The 24,516-nt window shown below is 36.7% G+C and overlaps 1 protein-coding gene across 2 annotated transcripts in view; it reads right to left on the bottom strand.

Moving 5' to 3' along the window:
* The window catches only part of LOC135693337 (E3 ubiquitin-protein ligase UBR4), a 93,121-nt gene that overhangs the window by 61,851 nt on the left and 6,754 nt on the right, over window positions 1–24,516 (bottom strand). For both annotated transcript variants that reach the window (XM_089111565.1, XM_065211781.2), the window contains exons 9-45: window positions 24,274–24,391; window positions 23,408–23,538; window positions 22,845–23,090; window positions 21,636–21,867; window positions 21,192–21,406; window positions 20,431–20,640; window positions 19,694–19,927; window positions 19,063–19,155; window positions 18,261–18,574; window positions 18,023–18,147; window positions 17,407–17,574; window positions 16,553–16,865; window positions 15,901–16,112; window positions 15,249–15,435; window positions 14,442–14,639; window positions 13,727–13,991; window positions 13,186–13,404; window positions 12,569–12,802; window positions 11,843–12,046; window positions 10,886–11,068; window positions 10,191–10,502; window positions 9,174–9,483; window positions 8,643–8,836; window positions 7,435–7,643; window positions 6,714–6,933; window positions 6,035–6,251; window positions 5,257–5,452; window positions 4,613–4,811; window positions 4,292–4,454; window positions 3,906–4,010; window positions 3,586–3,707; window positions 2,967–3,137; window positions 2,192–2,291; window positions 1,794–1,976; window positions 1,203–1,450; window positions 515–619; window positions 172–291 (exon numbers count right to left, since the gene is read on the bottom strand). In XM_089111565.1, the coding sequence (XP_088967691.1) occupies window positions 172–291; window positions 515–619; window positions 1,203–1,450; window positions 1,794–1,976; window positions 2,192–2,291; window positions 2,967–3,137; window positions 3,586–3,707; window positions 3,906–4,010; window positions 4,292–4,454; window positions 4,613–4,811; window positions 5,257–5,452; window positions 6,035–6,251; window positions 6,714–6,933; window positions 7,435–7,643; window positions 8,643–8,836; window positions 9,174–9,483; window positions 10,191–10,502; window positions 10,886–11,068; window positions 11,843–12,046; window positions 12,569–12,802; window positions 13,186–13,404; window positions 13,727–13,991; window positions 14,442–14,639; window positions 15,249–15,435; window positions 15,901–16,112; window positions 16,553–16,865; window positions 17,407–17,574; window positions 18,023–18,147; window positions 18,261–18,574; window positions 19,063–19,155; window positions 19,694–19,927; window positions 20,431–20,640; window positions 21,192–21,406; window positions 21,636–21,867; window positions 22,845–23,090; window positions 23,408–23,538; window positions 24,274–24,391 (7,275 nt within the window). The remainder of the gene's footprint in view (window positions 1–171; window positions 292–514; window positions 620–1,202; window positions 1,451–1,793; window positions 1,977–2,191; window positions 2,292–2,966; window positions 3,138–3,585; window positions 3,708–3,905; window positions 4,011–4,291; window positions 4,455–4,612; window positions 4,812–5,256; window positions 5,453–6,034; window positions 6,252–6,713; window positions 6,934–7,434; window positions 7,644–8,642; window positions 8,837–9,173; window positions 9,484–10,190; window positions 10,503–10,885; window positions 11,069–11,842; window positions 12,047–12,568; window positions 12,803–13,185; window positions 13,405–13,726; window positions 13,992–14,441; window positions 14,640–15,248; window positions 15,436–15,900; window positions 16,113–16,552; window positions 16,866–17,406; window positions 17,575–18,022; window positions 18,148–18,260; window positions 18,575–19,062; window positions 19,156–19,693; window positions 19,928–20,430; window positions 20,641–21,191; window positions 21,407–21,635; window positions 21,868–22,844; window positions 23,091–23,407; window positions 23,539–24,273; window positions 24,392–24,516) is intronic.

Here is a 24,516-nt window from a genome sequence, read left to right as displayed (position 1 = left end):
AAAGAAAAGAAATCTTATTAGATGCTTAATGCATGGAAGATATGCATGCAAGCTTGGGTGCCTAGAAAATATTCAAAGGAGTAAGGGAACATTGCACAAAAAGCATGATGATGAAAAGCTCGATCAAGTGTCTCGAGGAAGGTCAACATATATCAAATTTACTTAAAATACCTCTTTGTCCCGGCTCACATCTTCAACAGGTCTGCTCTGTGACATCAAGACGCTAAAGAAACGGATAATGACTAGTTGCACTTCTCGTTTTGGACTCCGTTCAGCGATATTTCCAGTTACCTGTAAAACCCGTATACTGTTGTTGATCGGATGTAATATCATTCAAACATGCCTGAACATAAATATTTTGAGACAAAGCATTCGAAAAATTTCAGACAAGACATTAGACAAATAGTAAATGCAATGAATTCAAGCTAGATCAATTTCCTCTTATTTAGCTACAATAAGGGTTTCATAAAAATGCATATAATCGTTGACACAACTTCTTAAGCTGCCAACAAACCTTGTCATCGGGGTCTAAGACATCCAAGCATGCTGACACGACTTTCTCCAAACTTTGCTGGTCTTCTGCTGAGTCTGTTAGACTTGAACAGAGCATCAGGAGGACCTAAATTTTCAATATACTGTATCAATCCAAACGTACATATATGATCCAGTTATATTCTTTTTTTACTAAACATTAAACAGTATTTATAGCTAATGCTATTACAATATCGCTTACTAATAATATTAAATATTAGAATATCCTCAGAAAAGGACCTTATATAATTCCGAGCATCTTTATGCACCAGTTTTATCATAGCCTATTCCAATGAAATAAGCTGCGGGGGTAAACCTTTATTTATAGAAGGAGAAGGACAATAGCCTTTTTTAAAACAATGTTAAGTCATTGGGGCTACAGGGACAATTGCCCCTTTAGTTAGCATGTTAAAAAAGTCCCCTGAGTTTTATCATGAGGCTTATAAAACGATGTTTGCGAAGATCATTTTTCCTCCATCTTGTCCGTTTGATTCTGAGCATCAAGTTTATACCAATAAATACACATCAAAGACACATAAAAACTTTGTAAAGTAAAGATTTTGTTTTTTTGGCAGACTATGTTAACAGCCTCATTATGGAGGGGGGGGGGGGGGTAGGATGAAACTCTCCCAATGGCAATTGTTTGAAAATAAAAATGAAGCAATAAAAACCTGAAGGAATGGAATGGCTTGGACACCGTCAGCCGTTTTGAGATCTTGCAAACGGTCAATGAACAGGTTGAAGATCTTACTCCACGAAGCTTCAAGCGCCACGTCGGTTATTTCAACAACTTTGTTATTTTTTGAAGATGGAGGACAGGATCTTTCCGAATCGTGCGATCCTTTTCGCAATCTGGATAGTTCTCCTGATGCAGCAGGCCCTTCGAGAAGCGCCGTATTGTCCCCAGAGCCACCGGCTCCTGAAAATAAATTTACACCTTTTTACTTTTCTTCTTCAATTTTTCGCAGTGAAGCAGATCACAAAGCAAAATTTCAACACTCTTCAAGCAATGCGATAGAGACCCTGTATTTAACGGTATCCATACGATATAAATACAAAACATGCAATTTTCTCACATCATTTAAAAACAAAATTATTGCACAAAAAACTAAAATTTACGAACAAAACCTAAGAACTGTAGCAATAAAATTCACAAAAATATTTATAAATGCGATTCTTGACTTTGAAATATTAGAGATAATAAAATATATAGAAGCACAAGTCATATATTTTTAGCATAATATCTTTATTGAAATACCTACCAATTATTTGGTCACTTTCCTGCATAATTGAATCATCCAAATCTTCGGGCAGGGGTCCATCAGTATCATCTTCAAGGTCGACGTCATCCTCATCGTCGTCATCATCATCATCATCATCAACATTCTCTGTATCCTGGTCTTGCAGGCTCAAAGCAAGAGCAAGCTCCATAACAGCGTCATCACCTGTGTAGACACAACATATTTGAAGAAAAGGCATGTAACAGACAAAACATCGATTCAGGAAATAAACTTCATTTTAAAAATAATCTGAAGTAACCTTATAGAACTTGAGAAAAGCAATCAACTCTATAATCTTACTGATTTTCAACAGCAATTATATCATTTTTTCTTACTTTTAATGAAATCAGATACTTAAAATGGCAATCAACAAACCCTACCTCCAAGAAGAACTTGCAATCCGTTTTGCTGGGGTTCTAGTTCCTCGATAACACCTTCAGCAAACGAGCTGTTTTCTTGTATTTCAGGCACGGGTTGTTGCTTAGGAACAAGAATGAATGCAATCGATAAACAAAACAGTAGGTCTCAATCCAATAAAGTTTCCAATGCTAGATATCAATTGCGTTTTCTTGTAATTCATTTTAATCGACCGAAAATAACTACATTAATTCAGTATCTAATTTCTTCATAACAGTAGTACTAGTCAGTTTAGCAGTATGCGAAGAACACGACAAACAGATAAGTAAACGATTATTGTACCAGGAGTAAGAAAAATATCGTCGAACTTAACACAAGTTTGGCAAACTATCAATTTTAACTAATCTTGGCATCAAAGTAGAATGAAAAACCACCATTACAGTATAGCTACTCTAACATCCTTAGGAAAGGGGTGGGAGGAGAATCTTATCCACAAACAAACTATTGACGTGTCACCTTAATATTTCAGTACAGACTATTTAAACTGACACAACTTGAGGTGCAAGAACAATTTGAAATCACTATCATGCTCGCATATGCAACTCTACTGTCCCCTTCTTAAAGACTCTACTCTTTCTTCTTTTCCTGAGACCAAATAACTTCAGTGAGAGAAACTAGTGATCTGTCATTACTATATAATTTTCATCGCTAATTTAAAGTAGATAACTTAAGGTAAATGCATATATCAAGGCTACTAGATAGATATAACAGACTAATCTGACTGAAAAACATCATTACCTGATCAGTTGCTTCCTGAATTTCATCTTTCAATGTGCTGCCTTGGTTCAAATCTTCTATTCCTGGACTTTCGCTTTGAGTTGGACTTGGATCCGGAACCACGGTCACTTTTCTTCTTAGCTGCATTGCTTGCGAAAGACCTTGCTTTGCAGCAAAACTAACTTTTGTGTCCTTGAAAGAAAGAAAAGGCCAGTTATTGAGCTATAATTACACGAAAAACACCAAATCATTCTAAAGAAAATCTTTCGATTCATATAGGATGGGAAAACCAGGGGCGGACATTTGGTCAAATATTGGGGGGGGGGGGGGGCAAGCCTATTGTTTTAATAAAATGATGTCACATTTCCCATTGTTTTAAAACAAAAGACCATTGTCCTTTAAAGTATTGGGGGGGCGGTCGCCCCCCCTCGCCCCCTCAAGTGTCCGCTACTGGGGAAAACCATGCATTTTATTACTTCATACTTCTTAGTAGACACTCAAATGCATTTAAAAATGTACTGGCCATAAGGTTACTGCCCATACTTCAGTACTGCTACACAAGGTACTAACTACAAAAAATCTTTGTTAGTTCCAGTTTTACAGTCACCGTATATAAAGCCTTAATAAATAGTTGACCTACCTTGCTAAGCAGTAGGTTAATGATGATATCCATAAGTTTTTGGAACCTATCAGAGTCTCCAAGCAATACTGCAAATAGAACTTCGACAAGAGCTTCGATCGTACCATCTAAAGTCCCAATGGCTGCGACAAAAAAAACGTCATTTAATCTAAGAATAAAATGCTCTTAGAAAGGGGAACATAGTTCTAGACAAGAGCAATCATTTTTAGAGTTCACAAAAGTACCCAACAAGCAGGCAATCTCGTGATCTAGAAGAAAACATAAACTATACGGCTTGGAGTAGCCTGGGAAAGATAAAAAATTAAACCATTCAATCTTACCCCGTGCTTCGATTGGGGCTAGCATGTAGTTAACAGGTCTCGCGGCATATAATTTCCAAAATGATGCCATCAGACTATCAAGCACATCATTGTCTTTATCAAATTCTAAAACAAACCAAACGGTAAAGAATTTTACAAAAATGCTTTATACTTAAACAGAATCACTTCAGATAATGCGCAAAAGATCAGAATACAAGAGCAAAAAACTAGCGACGGGTAATTTTTCAGTGAGGCCCAATCAATTTTTGCTACATACTTTTTCAACATATGATATCAACACTTTTTTGTTCAAAGGGAAAATGCTACTTTTTATGTTGTACGAAGAGAGAAAAAATCAAAAGCGACCCAAATCTCTTAATGCAAACGGCTATAAAAGTGTGAAGTACCTTTTAGGGCTTTGATGAGATTTTTGGGCCTAGCATTTCCAACTGCCCTTGCTATAATTAGCAGCTCTTGTATAGATTCAATGTACGCTGCGTTAGAAACTTGTTTATCATCTGCAGTGGCAGTTTTGTAGCGATCCAAAGCATACTTGATCTGAGCATCATCCTGCAAAAGGAACAAAATTATATTCTACATGAAAGTAGGAGGGACTCTTAACATGAAATTTTGATATCCAAGCAAGCATAAAAATGGGCAACATTTCAATATTTCATGCCTCTTCCAAGGAAAACCCTCTGAAGTTGCAAAGAGCAAACTGCTTGTACCTTTTTGTCAAAGAAGTCATTCCTTGAACTGAACAGAGATGCCATCAGGCTTTTGGCTTGGTTTTGCAGCCTCGCAGGGCCAAGGGCAGTCACCAGTTTGGTTGCGAAATCAAGCAACTCTTGATGAACGGGTGCCTCTTCATCAATAGGAAAACACACCAAATGATCATGCAATGTCTCCAGAAGCTTTGTAAGAAGCCTGCAAAAAGTTATCAAAGTACTGATCAAATTCAATTCAAACAAGGATTATGGTGACTTCTAGAAATTTTGCCCCATGATGATTTCAGCACACATCCTTATCAACACTCTGTAAAAAATTATTCCACATTAGAACCATCATTTCTTTGGGCTACACGTCGATTATTACACTGAGGTAAATTTTGTGCCATATTATATGGTCTTATGTCATAAGTCTAAACCATCTTACGACTTGTTTATTGTAATGAGGTACAGTTTGTGCCTGTTGGAAAAGCACTTGTGACGCTTCATGTTCCAGATACCTTAAGAGGAATATTTGCAACAACAACATCAAAAGAATATACCTTATTGCATCTACATTCAAAATTTCTGCATCTAAATGATTTCAATAGATCTGCCAGTGAAATTTTTACTAGTATTCAGGGCTTTACTATGATTCAACTTACGGTTCACACATAGATACATCAACATATTCTGCTTGATCAGTGGGTCTAGAAGGAGATCCAACTTCATGAGACACATCCGTGCCCTGAGCAGCAGTTTCATGTGGATCTTCCGGCCATCCAAAACTTTCTTTCGTTTTACAATGTACTTTTATTGAATCAACCATGTTTATGCCAGAAGAATCCGACGATGGGCCGACTGAAATTTGAAATATTCTGTAATTATAAAGAAGAAAGAAACTACGTCCTGCCAAGTTAATACGGATGGATAAATTAAAAGCCATTTCAGAGAAATGAGTTTCATAGGAATACAGTTCGGTTCCCAGTTGTTGCAAAGGTATTAAGCTTAGGTAGAGAAGGGTTAAAAAATGTCAAGCTAGTTGTACCATAATGTATTATACTTATGTGTACTAAGGATAAATTAACTGCTCTTCATAAAAAGACTTGTCATTTTGTCCAGTATCTCATTTTGTAAAGGTAGGGCTCTTTTAAGAATACCAAATCTCATACGAACAGAATACTGATTCAGAAAAGCATCCAAATTGGTCCTTAGCTGAATACGTGAGTATTGTGAATGTTTGGATAATTAAAAAAATATCAAATTATTTGATATTTTAATATCATTAGAATAACAATGAAGCACAAATCGATACAGAAAAAGGGAAAACAATACAGGATAAAAACATAGGATTAAACACGTGTTCATTTTAAGACAAAAATCTTCATTTTCGATAAGCTGAAAGATTGCTAGTGGAAAAATCAAACTCCAAATGGTACATACAAGTAACAGTGATCTTTTTGTCTGCTGTGAGCGATTCAGCTTTTGTAAAAGGAATGTCAAACCAACGGCCTCTGCTGAGCCTCAATGGGATCACTCTGCCAAATACCTCGATGTAGGTTGGGATCTTTTCAAGCGATTGCATGCCCACGTGGACACGAAGGCCAACCATCACATTTGATGTATTTGTGTTTGATATCTCTATTTTAAATCCACTTGCCTGGAATACAAATGACAGGTGTTAATGCTGATACCAGTTTGATGCTAATGCTGATACAATTCTCTTACCTTTTCAAGAGGGGGCATAATACTCCTTTCAAAGCAATCACCAAAAATCGTTTCCAGTTAGCATTATACCAGGTCAGGGCGCCTAAATTAATTAATAAATAAACTGAAAAAATACAAAAAAATAATAAATAAATAAATAAATAAATAAACAAATAAATAAATAAATAGATAAATAAATTAATTAATTAATAAATGAATAAATAAATAATTGAATAAATAAATAAATAAAACTACACGAACAAATATACCATCGCTCTATACACCAAGGTAGCAAAAGCTAGCTCCATATGCTACTTGGCAGTGTAGATCTTGATGGCAGAGTAACCTTATCGATTCAAAGAAAAGCAATAAGAGAGAACAAGTATAAGGCAACGTACAACCTAGGTAGTCATACCTTAGTGCTGGCGATATACATCCCAGATGAGTTAAGACGATACTTCACTTGCTGACTGTTGTAAATATGCAATATGTCGCTTCCCCCAAATTCTATATCATTTGTTGCCTGGCAATGTTCGAAAAAATCGATTGGGAAAGAGGCTGCATTTGATTGCATTGATGATGCAATAGCTCGAGAGGTTTTGGTCTTTCTTGGTGGTGAAGGTGTTGGAACGAAACTGAAACGAAAGCAAGGGCAGAAAATATATTTCAAACGATAATGCATTCTTATCACTCATACCCATGCAGATATTCATGGATTTGTTACAGCTGTGCCTAAGATTTTAAAACAAATATAATACATTGACTTTGTACCTGATTCGAGAATCTCAAGATTAACAGGCTTTCTGCTAACTCGAAGATCCGAGACCTTGTACAGTAAATATGTATATGTTAACATGTAATTGCCTTTTAGATTTAAATAACCAAAGAACTTAGTATCAAATTTATGATATGTTTGATACATTTTTGACGCAAAAGATGATTTTTTTGCATTATACGTGTGTAAAAGGGCACTGAGCTCGATAACCTTTTGGGTAAATCTCAGTGTCCTAGTCAATAATTTATGAACATTCTATCATTTCACGGCTAAAACACCTCTCAACACTGTTATTGTTTGGTTAAACAACGAAGACCCGATAAAATTTGCCCTTATTATAAAGAAACAGTATGAAACTCACGGTTTTGGTTTGAATTTATTCTTAAGCCAGTAGCTAGCATACTCTTTGTGGGCATTGTATATGCGCAAGCTGCCGTCTTCAAGGAGAATAATCATCGTTGTTTTCTGCTGTATTGTCGTGTCTGTACTTCTGGTGACTGGGAACATATGATAGTAACACACTGCGTCTTGTATCTTTGTTTTTGATGAAGATCCTTTGATTTCTTGGATCTGAAAGGCATTGCATGGTATTTGCATGAGGAAAAGAATTCGAAGCAGTAGCAACTGATTAAGAGTGGCATGCTTTAAATACAATTACACATAGATCTTGCAGAGAAAATCCTTTTTCCTGTTGAAAACAAATCTAGCTGCAGAAATTGAAGCTTAATCAATGGCTGAAAATTTTATAATAAATTATAGTTCAATTGAATTCAACTCCAACATAATGGCAGAGACTAACTGCAGCACTCTTTTCGGCAATGTTTGAGTAGAATAATTCTCTCTGAAGATTTTAGCGGTAAGAAATCCATATAAAGATATTCAAATAATAGAAATAAAAAGGCAATGTACAGTCTCTATTCCGAGAGTTATAAACTTAGAAAAGATTCGTGGTATCCTTAATGAAAGGGGGTCGAAGGACACCTTCCCTCGCTGCAGCGCAAGCTATCGGGCTTTGTTTGGGGGGGGGGTGTTCCAAAAAAATAGACCCATCCTTTTCACAGTCAGAAAATGATTATCTACCAGGGAATGCTAATTTTACTGATCACGAACACCCAAGAAAAACGTTTGGTTACGGAAAAATACTTTGCCAAAACAAAATCTCTGCTCCAATATTTTCTCACCGAATATAGACGAAATACAAAAAGGCCCCAATAACCCCCCCCCCCTTGCGCAGCCATTGAACTTCCCTCTAGCTAGGACTTCGATAATTTAGCTAATTCTCTTGGTGTTAAACGATATTTGATTTTTCTTGTTTTCTAACAATGCCCTAAACATTCTAAATATCGTACATGTGATGCAATTAATTTAAAATTACGGGCATTTGGAACTGAGATTTTTGCTTATCATTATACACCTGGTATTAATTTTGTTATAGCTTATTCTTAATGGTAATCGTTAGCTCACTTGAAATGTTAATCTTGACCGAACGGCAACCATTCTGTTAAATAAAAATTAAAATGAATGCAACGAAGCCAAATGGCCTAAAAGATGTAGTCTCGCAAAACTTACCAAAATCTTTTCAGGTCTGACCATGACTAGAACTGGGTTCCCTGTGCTTTGGTTTACACAGTGCAGTAAACCAGGCTGGCCTGCTATTTCATGCCACTGGCAAAGCGCTGAATGGCTCGAAACTGCAGTCGACAGGTTGAAAATATTTTCCATTTCTGAAAATGACTTGTTCGGGACACCTATGAAGCTTTTTCCTGTAAAAAGACAACATATGAAAACTAAATAATTGTAGTAATACGCTCATCTTTGTAGAACACTTTTCATACATTTTCGGCCCTGTTTTAACGAAATGAAGGAGCCGCCTTAAAGCTTAATAATAAGTCTCATACGTTTGCTACAAAAAGCTCAAGCGATTCCAATAATCAAAGATGAATTCGAAATAATTACAACTCCTTTAAGACACTAAGCAATTTTTTTACTTTGCAATTCCCAAAATGCACAAAACTCCTCTTTTTGCTTATAGTTCTATTTCTGCTCATGTCTATCCGAAGGCATTGTGATTCACATGACGCTAAGATCAGGCCATCTCACCTTGGGAGTAGCTGAAGAAAACCAGTTTGAGGACATGTGAATAGTAGAGAGAGACACCACCACCAGCGACTTGCCCGTTACTGTCTTTCAATGTTGGATGGGATACCATTACTGCATCTGTTAGGAAAAACGCGCCACCAGAGGCATTGCTTGCCTCGTTCATAACCTCTGTGTAAATATGTCCATGAGAAGACATAACTGCAATACGCAGAGATGTACCATCGTTGATAAACGTCGCATCTCTAACCTTGCCACCAGGAAGGATGTAGTAGTATATTGGGGAGCTGACAGATTTTGATAAATCATATACCTAGAGGAATAAAGGTGAAGTTGGTGGATTACAGGCTTTTATTCAGCAGAAGATAATATCCTCAAAAGCTTTGGAGAATACATAAAGGTGCAGCCCCCTCTTTACTACGGACCAGGTACCCAATTACACAACTGGGTTAAGAGAACACAATTCAAGTAAACACCTTGCCCAAGGGTGCTGTCCTCGCCGATCACAGAGGCCATCATATTCGTAAGAACACCATCTTTAGATTGAATGTAAGCAACACAAAACTAACCAGCAATGTCGCAAATCATTTCAAACAGGCAGCAAAGGAACTTGACGACACTGCAAGGATATAAATTTATCCGTGCATTCAAGGAGTCTTTGAGAATAACTTTAAATATCATTCACGTTGCTTATGAAATATGAAGCATCCAGGTAACATGTTACTAGTCACAAGGTAGAGATTTGATCGTAATGAAAAGGTAAAACCTTTAATCTTATTAAATTATGGACTCCTCTTAAAATTACAGCTCATCAGAAAACATCTTAGTTTGTCAAAGTTCGGTCACGTTTGGAAAGAGTTCAAATATTTTTTTCAGAAACAAGAGGGTGTGACGTTAGCAGTGCTCCTGTGTGCTGAAGCACTGGAAATAGATTCACTTGAACTTCGAATCGAGTGTATTAGGAGTTTGAATAAGTGAGAAACAAAATAATACCGTAAAATTAAAGCTATCTTAGGGTACCTTGACAAAGTCAGCAGTGAGTAATGCTAATTTTGTTTGTTCTCCTGCCACCCATATTGCTTTGATGACGAAATTTCCAGTCTCCAATTGCAAAGGCAGAGCAAGATGGGATACAACTGAGCCAGAATGCCCATATGTAATCACGTGACAATCTTTGAGTCCACAAACAGCTAGGGCATCATCATTTTCTGGGTTGCTGTGAATTGAGACGATTGTAAATGGCAGCGTAGTGGACGAGAGCCGATTCAAAGTGAGTTTCCTGCTTGCTGTATCTGGTTGCTTGAGCAGGCCAGAGAGTTGCAAAATCGTGATCTGTATGAATGAATTATACAATAAAACGTTTAACGTAAAACTATGCCTTTTGAAAATGTTTTAGTCTGCCTGCATTTTATCGCTCGGAACAGTTCAATATAAGCTCTAATCTTTATAATGTGCCTCTCCTAACTGTCATTCGTACCGCTCTGGGACACATGGCCAATATCAGGATCAAACTTAAAAGCTCATAAGTATTGGATTCTAGATAGGTGCGTCTGTTCGTCTCTAACTACCATAGCAAAATCATGCTTTGATATGATTTACTAATATTTACATAAGACAAACTTGACATGAAAATTTACAACTATTAACTACACAAACTATAGATAAAAGTAAGAAGGTTAAGAATCCATAAACAGATAAGACGATAGTTTGCCAACCTTTCCTTTCTCGTGGGTCACTGCAAGATGTTGCTTCTTGCCATTAGTTGATGCCATTAAGCACATGGCAGAATGTCGCAGCACATGTGCATTTATCAGTTGCCTGAGAGTCTGACCTTGCTCTCCACTGAAGTTCAGGCGCACACTTTCAAAGGCTCCTTCTTGAGATCCAAGGATAGGGATCTAAAAATAAATTTCTTTGCATTGGTTATTGTTGTCTATACAGAATCTATGCAAAGACCAGATTTTGACCCTAGTCAAATCATCAGTGATATAGCTGATGCGGACTATGTGCTGCTGTACTGTCCAATTAAGTATAGTTTCAAAGAAAATGATGTCACATCTGACATAATCTTCGGCAATCTAACAACATATGCAAGCAGAGTACAATACATATTTTAGATAAAGATTTAATAACAAGTGCCTTGGCATTGTCAAATAACGAGACTTTGAAATTCATAAAACGAAAAGACATATTTCGAGATAAAAGTACTCGGGATGAGATTATAGAGCAGTCACGATATCTCAATATCATTAAGAGCCCCTTTACCTAATTTTAAGAGAAATTTGTCACTGCACCTTTCGATAAACATTTTCGTATCAAGTAATTCAGGCTGCCAACTCTCTTTGTCATTGTTCATAAATTTTAAAATTTGAGAAACATGCGTAAAACTTGCCTGCCATCACTAGAAATAGTTTCATTACTATATACTTTTATTGTTTATCACTAGACAAAACCGTTCTATAACTGCACAAAGCCCTCATCACTGCATCTTAAAATTAGGAATGCCCCACATTTTCTTGCTTCAAACATTGTCTATGGACTAAGCATATTACCTGTCACTTACATTTATACACTATGAAATTAGATTTGAAAAGCGTGATGATCATGCCAGTTATAGCTATGATTATGATGATGCGCAAGCAAGTGAGTTGAAAGTAGAACCAAATACGAACCATTAGTTGATCTGAAGTTTGCACGTCTTTTTCGTTGCAGTAGAGAAATTGCAGTGCCTGGTGCACTGTTCGCATATTATGGAAACATTCCCAAAGAAATTTATTGACATTTTCTCTGTACTCTTGAAGATCTCTCAACAGACTCATGTACATTTCCATGAATTTCTCGCTTCTCAAAGCTTCAATAATCTCGTCTTTAGATTCCTACAATAAGACATAAATCGTGATTATGAGTTTCGATACCAAAATTAATTTCATTTGACAAGACTTCTTTACATTGAAGGGTACACTTTGACAAACATTGTTCTCTTTGATAACAGAAAAGTGGCAATTTGTGATGATCTACAACCCTGAGTATGGCAGCTGAGCCGAAAGCAGCACTGACCGGAAAGAGGGTAGGCGAGAAAATCTCAACATATAGGTTATGAATGTTGTTATATATGTACGTTGCGTGTGGTTCTTCATCCAGAATAACGATAATACAGTTAGCAAATAAATTTAGTACCAGAATGAAAATGTAATAGTTTGATTGTTAAAAACACATTACATTTGTAACAATCAAACTATTACATTTTCATTATGGTACTTAATTTATTTGCTAGCTGTGTTATCGTTAGTATGAATGTTATTATTAACACTTAAATTGAGTATTATCGTATTACTTACTTCACACAAGGCACACAATTTGTTACACAACACTGTCAAAAAGAATACATATCAACCTACTTTGAGCAAGCTTGACAGCAAATGAATGAAGCTGGTGTCTTGGAACCAGTTGTCTGAAGAAGGCTTCTTCTCTATGCTTTTGCCTCGTTTTATATCAGGCTTCGCTTCAGATGCAGCTCCTCCTCGCTGTCGCTTATCCAACTCCCCGCTTTCTGCTGACCAAGCTGTGAATGGAGATGATGGCATAGTCCGCGTATTAGAGAGACCAGTAACGGCTGTTCTCTTTGTCATTGCCTGAAGAGAAGAAATACCTTCTAAGCATCTTGTCATTAAAGAAGAAAAATAAAGAGGGGCAAAAAATCTCTCAAAAACAGTGTAAAAAAGAACGAAAGCAGTAACTGCTCAGTAAGAAGATGATTTTAAGATAAGTGGAAATTGAAGGAATTACAAATGAGGAATGGAAAGAACTATGGCTAGGATTACAGGAGAAAGAAGAAATGCTAAAGGGATTATTGTAGAAAGGTGGTAGCTTGAATTCTACATTTAAAGTCAAAGAAGGCGAGGTCAGTTGCAATAGTTCCTCAGCAGACCTCAATGTCGATAATAAAAATATCTAATACCGAATTTCAAGATTTTCTGTTACCGAATTCCAATAAAAAGTGAGATGAAGAAAATACCTTGCAGCTTCCGTCCTCTTTCGCACCACAGTCACAGAAGAAAGAGCCATATTTCGCATATGTGACATCGTGATCTTTGTGGCAGACTTTGGCACAAGTGGTACAACATCCGACCCCGTCATTCATTTTACATGTGTGACAATGATACCAATGCTGGTCCATAAAATCTCTCTGTGTCATTGTAAAAGAGCATAGTTTGTTGCAAAGAGATTCTTCTTCCTAAAATTAACATTTTCACAATTCAAGATTTTTTTAAGAAGATTCTCGCCGTAAACCCATCTCTGATTTGCGACAGCGTGCTTTGAAAATGAGAGCGTAGTTAAAAGTGATAGGTACAAATTACAATTTTATGCAGATTTTACTTATGCTGACAATGTTAGCAGTAAATTAAACACTGAAACCTATGGCTGATCTTGATCTGATTGACTCAGTGTTAAAATCAATGCTTAAAGCGTGGCATCTCTAGATTATGCACTAGTTACACATAAAGTCATCTGTATCAAGAACAGGAACAAAGAAAACATTGGCATTTTTCTCCCACCGATTCCTCCCCTCCAGAGTCCTCGTCATCTGTGTTGACTTCATCATCGATATCGGCTTCCGTACGATCTTTGCTCCCATAATCAGATTCAGAATAGCTTAGTTGCAATGTCAGACTGCTACTCTCTTTTAAGCAATACTTCTTCATGGCCGACAGAATCTGGTGGATGTATCGCAGCAATGAAGCAATGCAGCTCATCAGATCATCATCGACAGAAACAGAGTTTTGCTCGACATCTTTGAAATTGGCTGCCAACGCAATACGGCTAGAAAAATGGACCGTTTGATTATATAACACAACTTAATTCATGATAAAATATAGCAAATAGATGTTAAGCTAAAAACGCTTTGGATCATGAACGAATCATAACTAAACGACCAAGAACCTTAACATAACCTTGAAATGATTGGGTTCTTCTTCTGATGTTAACTGCACAGTTCGATCGAAATGGCCCTTTCTTTTGTTCATTGTCTCTTCTAGCAGCCAGGCTAGCCATTCATCCTATACAACTCATCCGCATTTTGATTCCTTTGCAAAAAACTAGTATGTTTTGACACTCTTATGGCCTTAATGACAAAATTGTCAATAGAAACCATGAAATAACTAGACATTTGCAGGGGTTTTCCCACTGACGAAGGGCACTTGCTTAAAAGTTCACATTTTTATCTTATTAACATGCTATACATTGCTGTGAACGATTTTTCACAATACAGACCTAAGACTGATCCAATTCTGAACGGCTTGCAGCAACTTTAGATGACCTTTAGCTCCTACTGCTGAAGCAATGTTGACAAGGACCTCCAGAAAATCGCCATAAGGAACGCCACGTGTTTCATTGGGTGATTCGATATGAAGCTTGATAAGTTTAGCAAATACATTCATTGCTGAATCAAGAATACTATCTAGATCCCCTCTAAAAGAAAAAATTATTCATTAAGTACCTAGAAAAAAAGGAAAAGGTGATACAATGTAGATACGCCTGTTTTTGTACCAATACAAAGTTTTAATTAGTTGAACTTCAGTGACGTCATTTAGAGCGAGACTGCTACTACCATGTACAAATCGCCAAATGGTCTTGTTTAGAGTAGCTTTGGACTTGTTGTCGAAAATTCCACTCGAAATGTCAGAAAACCGATGCAACCTCCTTGAGAAAAGATTCATAAATACTTTACAATATAAAAGATTATTCTATCAATTTGATGTGTTTTAAATTGCAATTAAAGTTTGCCGCGGCCCCCTGAAAATCAATTCGGGTGGACTTGCGGGGCTACTTTATATGAATTACTGAAAATAAAATAAATTAACGAAATGTAGACTTGCGCACTTTAGACAATAGATAGCGTGCGAAAGCCACCACCAGAAAGCAGGCATTACGTCTAACACTAAAAATAGCGCTATGGCGAGCAGCCATGAAGCAGTCCGGTATAATGGAAGTAAAAAAAGGAGTCTGCAATAGGCTACTAAAATTTTCATGCAATCAGAAGTCAGTAAGGCTTGATCACTGATGTCAAGCAGTACGTACTCTTGTTCCTGTATGATGCAGTTAACGAATTTCTGCAGCGCCATAATGCCATTTTTCTTGGAACCTTCCTCTTCGGTATTCGAATCGGACATGATCTCACAAAAAAGCCAGTCTTGCAAGTCGACCGCATCAACGCTGAAGATCTGAACAACTGCTTTGCGAACACTACCTTGTTGCGCATTGTCAGCTGCAAAATAACGACATAAATATTCATTTTAAGTAAGCAAGCAGGTGTTGCCAACATAATCAATCCAACCTAATTAGAAAATTTGCAAAATAAGCTAAATTTTTTCATTTTTTCAGAAGCAGTGAAGCTACTCCCCTCGTTCCTACCTCCTGCAGTTTAGAATAATAAATCGCGTTTAGAGGAGGCCTCTGTGCAAAGATGAACACAGAGAGAGAGAGGGCAAAGAAGAGGAGACAAAAATGAGATAAGAAAGTTAAGGCTAAGAAGACCAGGCAAAGAAGAGCAGACAAAGAAGAGCAGACAGAGAGGAGCATGCAAAGATAAGCAGGCAAACATCAGCAGGCGAGGAATGGAATGCAAAGAAGAGAAGGTAAAAGATATTGGATATCCTCGCCCATCTCTGTGGATTTCCTGCCTATAACGCATCAAAAAGGGAACTTGCAGCAGGCTAGCAATGTTACTCACGCGAAAGCAGCAGGTTTGAAAACATCTGAAGCACTCTTGAGGCATAGAATTTGCTGAATTTCGATAGCCTTATTGATAGAAGAATCGAAGCTAGTTTGAAATAGTACCCAGTACTAAAATAGCTTGCAGCAGAGCACGGTGCCTCAGATCTTTGAAGAGATGACTCGATGAATGCAAGGCACTGTAGGACTGTCTGTTCTGAAGTTATGAATCTAAAAAGGAAACAAGTTAAATTTGCCATGTCATGGGCTAGCCGGTGATTGGAGAAACATAAAGTCATTAAAAGTCATGTGGCATGGGTAATAGGTTTAGTCTATACTGAAATATCGACCTGCAACCAGAAGACTTTAACAGTTTTAAGAAACGACTTCTATTAGTTCACATTTTACAGGTGTTTCTCGGAAGAACTACTTTCTGGAGCAATTTTCTGCTGAAGGAACGCTTTAATGTGCCCATCATATTTCGGAAAGTGACTCTAAAATTGTTTCTCGGAAAAACAATGGAAACTAAACATGGCATTGGTGGAGTAGCTGCCATTTTTTACTTAAGTGGTCTCTACTGCAGTCGGTTGTACAATAACCAATTTCTTTTTACTCTGGTGTCCAAATAAATAAATTTTGTGTCAAAATGATCGTGAAAAGTAGGCCAGTACCTGTCAACTCTATTGATTTCCTCGTCAACAACAAAAAAGCAGAGAGATAACAGATGAGAATGTATAATCTCTTGAAGGCGATCTCCATCCCCAGAGCCAACTGTCATTTCCAGTATCTGATTGGCAGAATCTGCCACGTGGTCAACAATAGAATCTGTTGCTATATTGACAAACGCTGTAATGGCATTTACTTGAATCATCTGAAAATGATTCTCGGAGTTTTTCTTTAACCACTCTAACATATCATGCATTAAGCCGATGGAAGATTTAAGAAGGTGCTTGAGCGTGAATGCGGGTTCTTTAAATGATATACCTAAGTGAAGAAAGAGGAGAAATGATAACATGTGCCCTAACAATTCGATTGTGGGTAGCAGTTGCATGTAAATACTTCAAGAAAATGGTAGGCCGTTCAAAAAAGATGAGATTTTACTAATACCGAAAATCCCATAAGAGAAAAACCTATCAATAACAGGATTTCCTGGTTTTATTAGAAATCTCTCATTTAAAAACCTATTTCAGTCAAAAAAAGCTTTAGTCCATAATCTTAAAAACCGTGACCCCTAATCAATCTGTTGTCATGAGAAAGCACCCCTATTGCCAGGCACCATTGACCAATCATCATCAAAATACACAAGCTAGATAAGAGCCTAGTGTAAGGGCCTTTGACCTGCAATTCCTTTATGCGCCTTTAGAATAAGACTCAAAAACAGTCTGAATCTCGAAACACAGATCCCTGCTTGCGGGAGTTTTTTTCCATTCAATCTGTTTGGAATCTCCGCAAATAGTTCTGAAAAATCGGGCAACAGCATTGTGGGTTGTGTTGCTATTCTACTGTAAAACCAAACATTGCAAACCTGTGACGCAAACAGAGACATGCGCATTGATCAAGCCATCCAAAAATGACGACAGGTCAGCCTCTTCGATAACGCCGGATTCATCCGTCTTTTTCTTTGGAGATGGAAACTGCGTGAGCAGGGCATCTTTCCACTTTTCAGAAGCTTGTTTTATTTCACTTGGCAAGCCTGCAGCAAGAGAGGGGGGACTGAGTTATTCTCAAGTTATTAACTAAAAAGCGAGGTAAGATCCAGTGTGAAAACGTTTCCAAATAGCACATCTTATCTTAGTTTCATTGTTACTTTCATAATGGATATATTCCATATCAACGTTGGCCTGTTTCTGTCAGTACAGATAATTGATTCAGACAAAATATTTAAACGTTCAAAATTTAATTGCTCAAGGGTTAGTGCATGGCCATGAGAAGGAACAGTGACCCATGAGAAGAAGATTAAGGTAGAGTTGCTTGATACCGTCCTAATATACAAATCTAATACGAATCAAGTTGTTATATTTACATTAAAGCACTAGAGATTGTTGTTGAACAGTTGAGCATGAAACTCCGAGTTTCAACTTCAACCACCCCTGTTCAACACGAAAAATTGGCGAACAAAACCACTTGATGATTGATTTTACCTATATCAAAATTGAGCTCTCCAGCATCTTTTACTGTGTGGGTAGTGCTTGTTCCAATCAGTTTGCTGTAGACTGCCACAATATCTTGGCTTATCTTCTCGTTGCTGTGTGTAATTACTGCATTTCTGCATTAAAAAGATTCAAATACAGAAGTGTAGCGCCGAAAAAGGTGTAGCAACAACGGCCAAAAACAAAATAACGTGAATGATCAAATGATGTAACATCTATGGGAACCTACTTGATTTTTCTGTGACAGGCGATGGTGTTATTCAAAACAAGCCATGCCATCTTTGCTATCATTTCCTTGTCTTCCTCATTTTGTGTTTCACAACTAACCAATCTTTCAAAGAGAACATGGGACATGGAAGACAATGCATCAATCAACATGAGCCGTATCCACTGGCATTTCCCATCAAGCATTTCCACCCCCTCGTCACTTGCAACGTGCATGATCAGCTGTGTTAAATATGCGGTCTTTTTGCATTCTTCTACGAGTTTCTCAACAAGCTTCAATGCGTCGTCATTGATGACCTCATCAAACATCAACACAATCTGTAAAAAATGAATTTAAAAGAATATTTGGCTAAGCTTTCAATAATAACAATACTTTTTGTTTTCACTGCTCTACATCAGATAGCTAAAACCGTGACAACTGAACTTGAAGAAAAAGATGGGTTCAAGTTGTTAAGACACATACCATATTATCAGGAAACATATAAAAAGGTTTACAGGTTGTCCCTCCATCATTGCACTTGCGCTAAACTCATAAAAACCTTTATGCTCAATATTCCCGATAAGGGTTGTCATGCAGTTAGAATCTAAAAAAAACCTTACAGCCTTGATTGAAAATTGCCTAAAATCTTTTATACAATGTACTCATCAAACTTTCAATTTTCCACAATAAGGGCATTAAACAATACTTAATTTCTAAAAATACAACTACCATCACTTACTTTGAATGTTTACTTGATTCAATTTTCCGTTAAAAAAACTCCAAGAAAGGTATTACAAAAACAAAGAGTTCTAATTCAAATCCATACCTTGGCAATTTCCTCAACAGATCTTTTACGGTTTGCGTAAAACATGGGTATTACTCTCAGAAAGAAGAGTATCATCTCACTGGAAGCTAATGCCTGAAATAAATAAAGTACAGACTTAACATGGCTGCTAAATGTAAGCTTCACCATAGTTTATTAAAGCTTCACTAAATCTAATAATGCTTACTAAACATTCACGAAACAATTCTAAAGTAATCAATCATATGTTTCATCCGGCAACGATCAAGAAAATATAAAGTTCTCAAAACTTTAATTATATTTTAAATAATAGCACCAAACTGACATAACAAATGTATTGAGAAAATTCGAGGAAACGCTTGAATAAAAAAAGTCTTTAAACAAGAAAAAAGGAAAAAAAGAATATGAGAAAAATTTAGAATTTCATTTAAATTTATAATTTCAAATAAAATTTAAGTATTCAATTGTAACCGACACATTATCATCAGTAGCTTTATCAAAGTGCAACATCACTAAACTTATATTTTGAGAACCAGATAAAAAACTTTTCCCTTTGGGTCAAGTTAAACCTGAAGAGATTAAGATTTTTCAAAAAACCCTTTGAAGATAATGATAATATTTATCTCGGAAGGTAACTTCTCCTTTGATACTTTACCTTTTCTGGTACAAGCATTTGTTGTAGAAGCAATATTGGTGGAGGCATACACTGAAAAAATTTCCAGATATGTTGAAAACAGCTTCGTGCAGCAACAACTTGAAGAATACTTTCCTCTTCTGCATGATGAGATTCGATAAACTGAAGCAGCAAGACTGACAAGTTCAAGAAATCTTGGTACAGATCCTTGTACGATGCACTCGCAATATCAAAGTCTTGGATGAACTGGAACACCTATATCAAAAAATGGTTACATCTTATTTTGGACAAAAAATGTCAGCTCCAATTGCAGAGAACTTTGTTACCAATAGAATAAAAATATTCCTAAAGACATAATTGAGAAGCATCCTTTGTTTTGCCAAATTATTCACAATAGATTCATCACTACCTTCTAACTTGGTGCCTAGAAAAACTATTTACATAACATTTCACAGCCTTTCACATAACTTGTTATACTTAAAAACAATAAGGTAATTTTTAACCTAAATAAATCATTAAGATTTCCTACTAACTTTTTTTCTAGGATTGCTCATACTTGCTTTGTATAACTATATTTATTTCAAGTACAATCAGTAATCTTTACATATTATAGAGACACTTGCTAACACGCAATTCAGAAACGTGGTAAATGCATAAATTGCATTTAAGCAGGTGAAATGGCAATAGAAATTATATAGAATGTCAATTGAAATGATTTTTCTAAGAGAATCTTAAATCACAGAGAATGAGAAATCAACCTTGAAGTCTGGTGATTGCCTGCTAAAATCCTCTGCTAACAACTCATAGAACCTTGGCTGTTGTTGTTGAAACGAATTTTGCATTGGAGATGGACTCATTCTCTTCAGTAAGTTTCGAAATGCTTCTTCTTCTTTGAAGGTACAGCTAATAAATTCCTGTTGTCTGATACCATCGATTTTAGGAGCAATGTTTAAGATGTTCTTTGAAACCTTAACAAAAATAGAAGGAAATGAGAAAATGGATTATTAAACAGAAGTGACTTGACAAAAGAAGGCAATGCCTCCGTTTTATTTGCATCTGAATTTTGTACTCCTCCTTCGACAGTAGTATTTAAGGCACCAAAAACTGTGCTCGAACAGTGTCCTGGTTCCTCCTCTTAATTTGACCACACCTCATGATTTCTTCACCTGCAATTACAGTGAGCTAGCAACATTCCTTACTCCACCAAGCCATCCTCGCGTCTCTAACTTTAGGCTTCTCCTACGTCACTTTTATTTGAATAACTAACTTAAATAACAAACATGAATTTACACGGAATACTCAATCTATTGGAGCGAAAAGTGTCCAAAAAAACTGCAATAATTTAATCCCCTTAAAGCCGGATATAAGCAAAAAATCTCTTATACTGCAAACAAATCTAAATCTTCCAAAAATCTAAATCTTGCTGTTACAATTCCAACTATCAAAAAGAGATATAGGATTAAGAACGCGAATATAGTGGTTCTAAGAGATTCAAATTGGTAAAAAGTGCAGCGCGTACCTGAAGCAACAGTTGAGTTGGAAGTCTTGAAAAGCAACGGAACATGAAATCCAATACAACAACAAGTCTGTAGGTCCTTAGAGGAAAATCTTCAAATGGCCTTGCTGCAATTTTACCCAATGCATCTATGCAAGTTTTAATGAGTTCTCTTTTGCATTCATCAGAGAAGTTGAGATATAAAGCAGCCAGCGTTTGAATGTGCTCGACGTTCAAATCTGCAAAGAGCAACAAACGATTAAAATTATGTCACATAAATAAAAAGCTTGGTTGAATGTCAAAGCAAGTAGCTAAAAACGGCAGTTGCTCTAAAATCTCGACTGTAGTTAGACAACTTCAACCGACCAAAAGCATCATAAGATATTTCATGATTTGAATAAGGTTTCTTACTCTTCTTGCAAAATAGACTACATCAAATATTTAGATGCATTAAATGCGAATGCGTACCCATATTCTCTGGCAAAGATTGTGCAGATTTTGCAAGTGTGTAAAGCAGCCCCTTCCATGCATAAATACTTCTTGGAGTGTCTGCAGAAGAGCTTCCGCCCCTCAAGCAAGCATCTTGCTCGGATAAGGCCAGCCGTGCAAACAATGACAAAACAGTCGGTGAAACGTACAGTGGCCAATCACCTGGCTGCTTGTAATCGACGCCTAGGCCGAGCTCTGATAGCAAGAACTCCTGTTGTCGAAATAGAAATTGGACAGTGAATGGCATTTGAATGTGGATCGGAATCAAAGTGATTGACTACTTATAATTAAAAAATGGTGACACATTGAAAAGTAAATAAAATAGCATCTCCACCAGAATGCCTCAAGTGCCTCTATTAGAATTTATAACGATTTTTTTTAATTAGTGCTTTGATGGGTGCTGATTGGTCTATACCAAACAAAGCCATCATCAATTCTATTGTGCAATTTAGATCGCATCGTTTGCTATGCAGGTAAAGAGACAATCTTCTGCCCCTTTAGTCACCCCCAACTAAAAAAACCTGAATAAGAGCATTTAGTTGTTACCAGTTCTTGAAATTCCTAACTGCTTATCTTGCTTATAGTAAGTGCCACATAGCAAAGCAACTAGCTTAATACGCTTAATGTTTAAAGGAACCGTACAACCAATCCCCTCAAACAGCACAATCTGGCATGGTAACTTAAGTGATTAGGCTAAGCACGATCCAATTTTTAGTAAAATCCTACAACATCCCGTAATAGGTTCTTTTGCATGGGTTTGGTCTGTCAAATGTGGAACATCATAGTTTCAGGGATGCGTATTTAAAAAAACTGTTGATCCTAATGGAAAAACAAGTTAAGGAGAAGATCTGTGCCGGAGAAGTCTCAAGCTGACAGATAATAGCAAGGGGACACTCTCTAAAAACACTTGATCGATGGAAAATATTGTAAAGGAAAATACCGGTGAATCAGCGGCCTAAACCTTTCTCCTGGATTTTAATGACATATTTAAATATAAATGTATATTTAACATAACTCCTTTACATAACTCCACGAGGGCTGTTCCATGCTACCTTATAGTGTTTGAAATATTTAAAATGAATGATTTAATTGCTGCTGTACAGCCCCTTAATTAAATACTCTTCAAAAACGATAACTTTGTTTTAAAGCAAAAAATGGCCATGATACCGTACAAAAACGTAATATTACCAGTTTCGTTTGGTCAAGTACTTTTGAAGAATGTAGCATGATGAGATAACTTCTGAAGCAAAATCCAATGTCTTCTTTCGAGCTTAGGTCATCTGCAGTTTTGTCAATCTCATTCACCATTTCAGCAAGTGATTTTAAACCATCTTTGGTGAAATTTCTATCAACGATGTCACTGAGGTTGTACTTCATACAAATCGGGAAGAATCGTGTGCAAAGGTCGAGTAAGTTGTTGCCAAGAAGAACAAACTGAAATGTAATGAAAAATGCTGAAAACGCAATATTGGAAAACTATGTTTTTCATCCTTATAAGCAAGCTTATACTGAAATAGCCAGATTGATAAATGCCTGTGTTTTCTTAGAACACAAGTGCTATTAGCACCTTCTATTCATCAGACAATCAGATTCAAGTTACCATTATTATTACCTTATTATTACCTTAATTAATGCTTGAAAAATTTGCATTAATTAAAAACATAGCTCTTGGAGACTGGGTCTAAGAGAGAATAGCAACAAAGAGAAAGGACTGAAAGAACACTGTCAGTTAAACAAAGCTGGAAACATACAATGTCCAACGATTGTGTGTACGCGACTTCAGACTTTCCATCTTCCACCTTGTCCTTTTTCGGCTCAACACGAGAAGTTGTTGACTCTGACATTATGTTTTCCAACCACTGACCCAAGAGGGATCCTTCTTCTACAAAACAGAATGCCATGTGATGAGAAGTAAAAACAACACGAGGGAATCTTTACCAACGCATTTCTGAAAATGTCTAGATGCCTAAAAACAGAAGATGCCTAAAACTGTTCTACCAGCGAAGGTAACTCGAATATTTTGATTCACTCAGTATCGTTATGTTCCAGTTTCGTCAAATAAATATCTCAGTGAAAAGTGATAATAAATACCTCTCAAGCAGAATCCTGATATAGGTAATTTTGAAAGTAACAAAATGTAGTTTTTTAGATTAGGAGTTCGTTAAACAGGAACCAGGTAGCGTTTGCTAAGCAGAATGGAAGGGACTAGACGGATACTAAAATGATAATATCCTTCAATAATAAATGTGATTATATCGTAGGTTCTACCAAAACCGGAGATACCGTTGGGATGTCATCTCAAACTTTTCGAAAAGGATATTTATCGTTTTGACTAGTCTTTGACAAGTTACCAGATATGAATTGAATAGACCCATAACGAAAAACACCCATCCTTTGGCTGAAAATAAGCGTTAAAAAATACTTTCACCTCTGTCAACTGAAATACTTCCTATACTCGATGACCCTGTTATTGGGAATAGCTAGAGCAACGAGGTGAAACGTGACCGAAATGCACCTTAGTTAGCTCGTTACACGATCAATATTTAAGAACAGCACATACATATACGACAGCACCTCATCGAAGTCTTTATGCTGTATTATATGACCCATTACTCACCTTCCCCACTATCCTCCGCAGCGGACGCTCTTTCGCTCTCACTGGCTTCATTTTGCTTCTCTTCATTTCTGGCCTGTTCTTGGGCCTGTGTTGTTTTGATGTCTTTTATCTTGATTGCCTTAAAAGTTTGATACAATTGAATTAAATCAATGTTTTCATGCTAGCTATGTCGTATAATATGCTTAGATACAAACCACCAAATAACAAAGTTCATGATATTTCAAGAAACTGGACCCATTCTAA

This window comes from Rhopilema esculentum, chromosome 11, assembly GCF_057945365.1.
Source record: "Rhopilema esculentum isolate cy_ngs chromosome 11, ASM5794536v1, whole genome shotgun sequence".
Taxonomy (NCBI): Eukaryota; Metazoa; Cnidaria; class Scyphozoa; order Rhizostomeae; family Rhizostomatidae; genus Rhopilema; species Rhopilema esculentum.
Note: the sequence above shows the minus strand (reverse complement) of the source record. Positions and strands in the feature narration are given on the sequence as shown.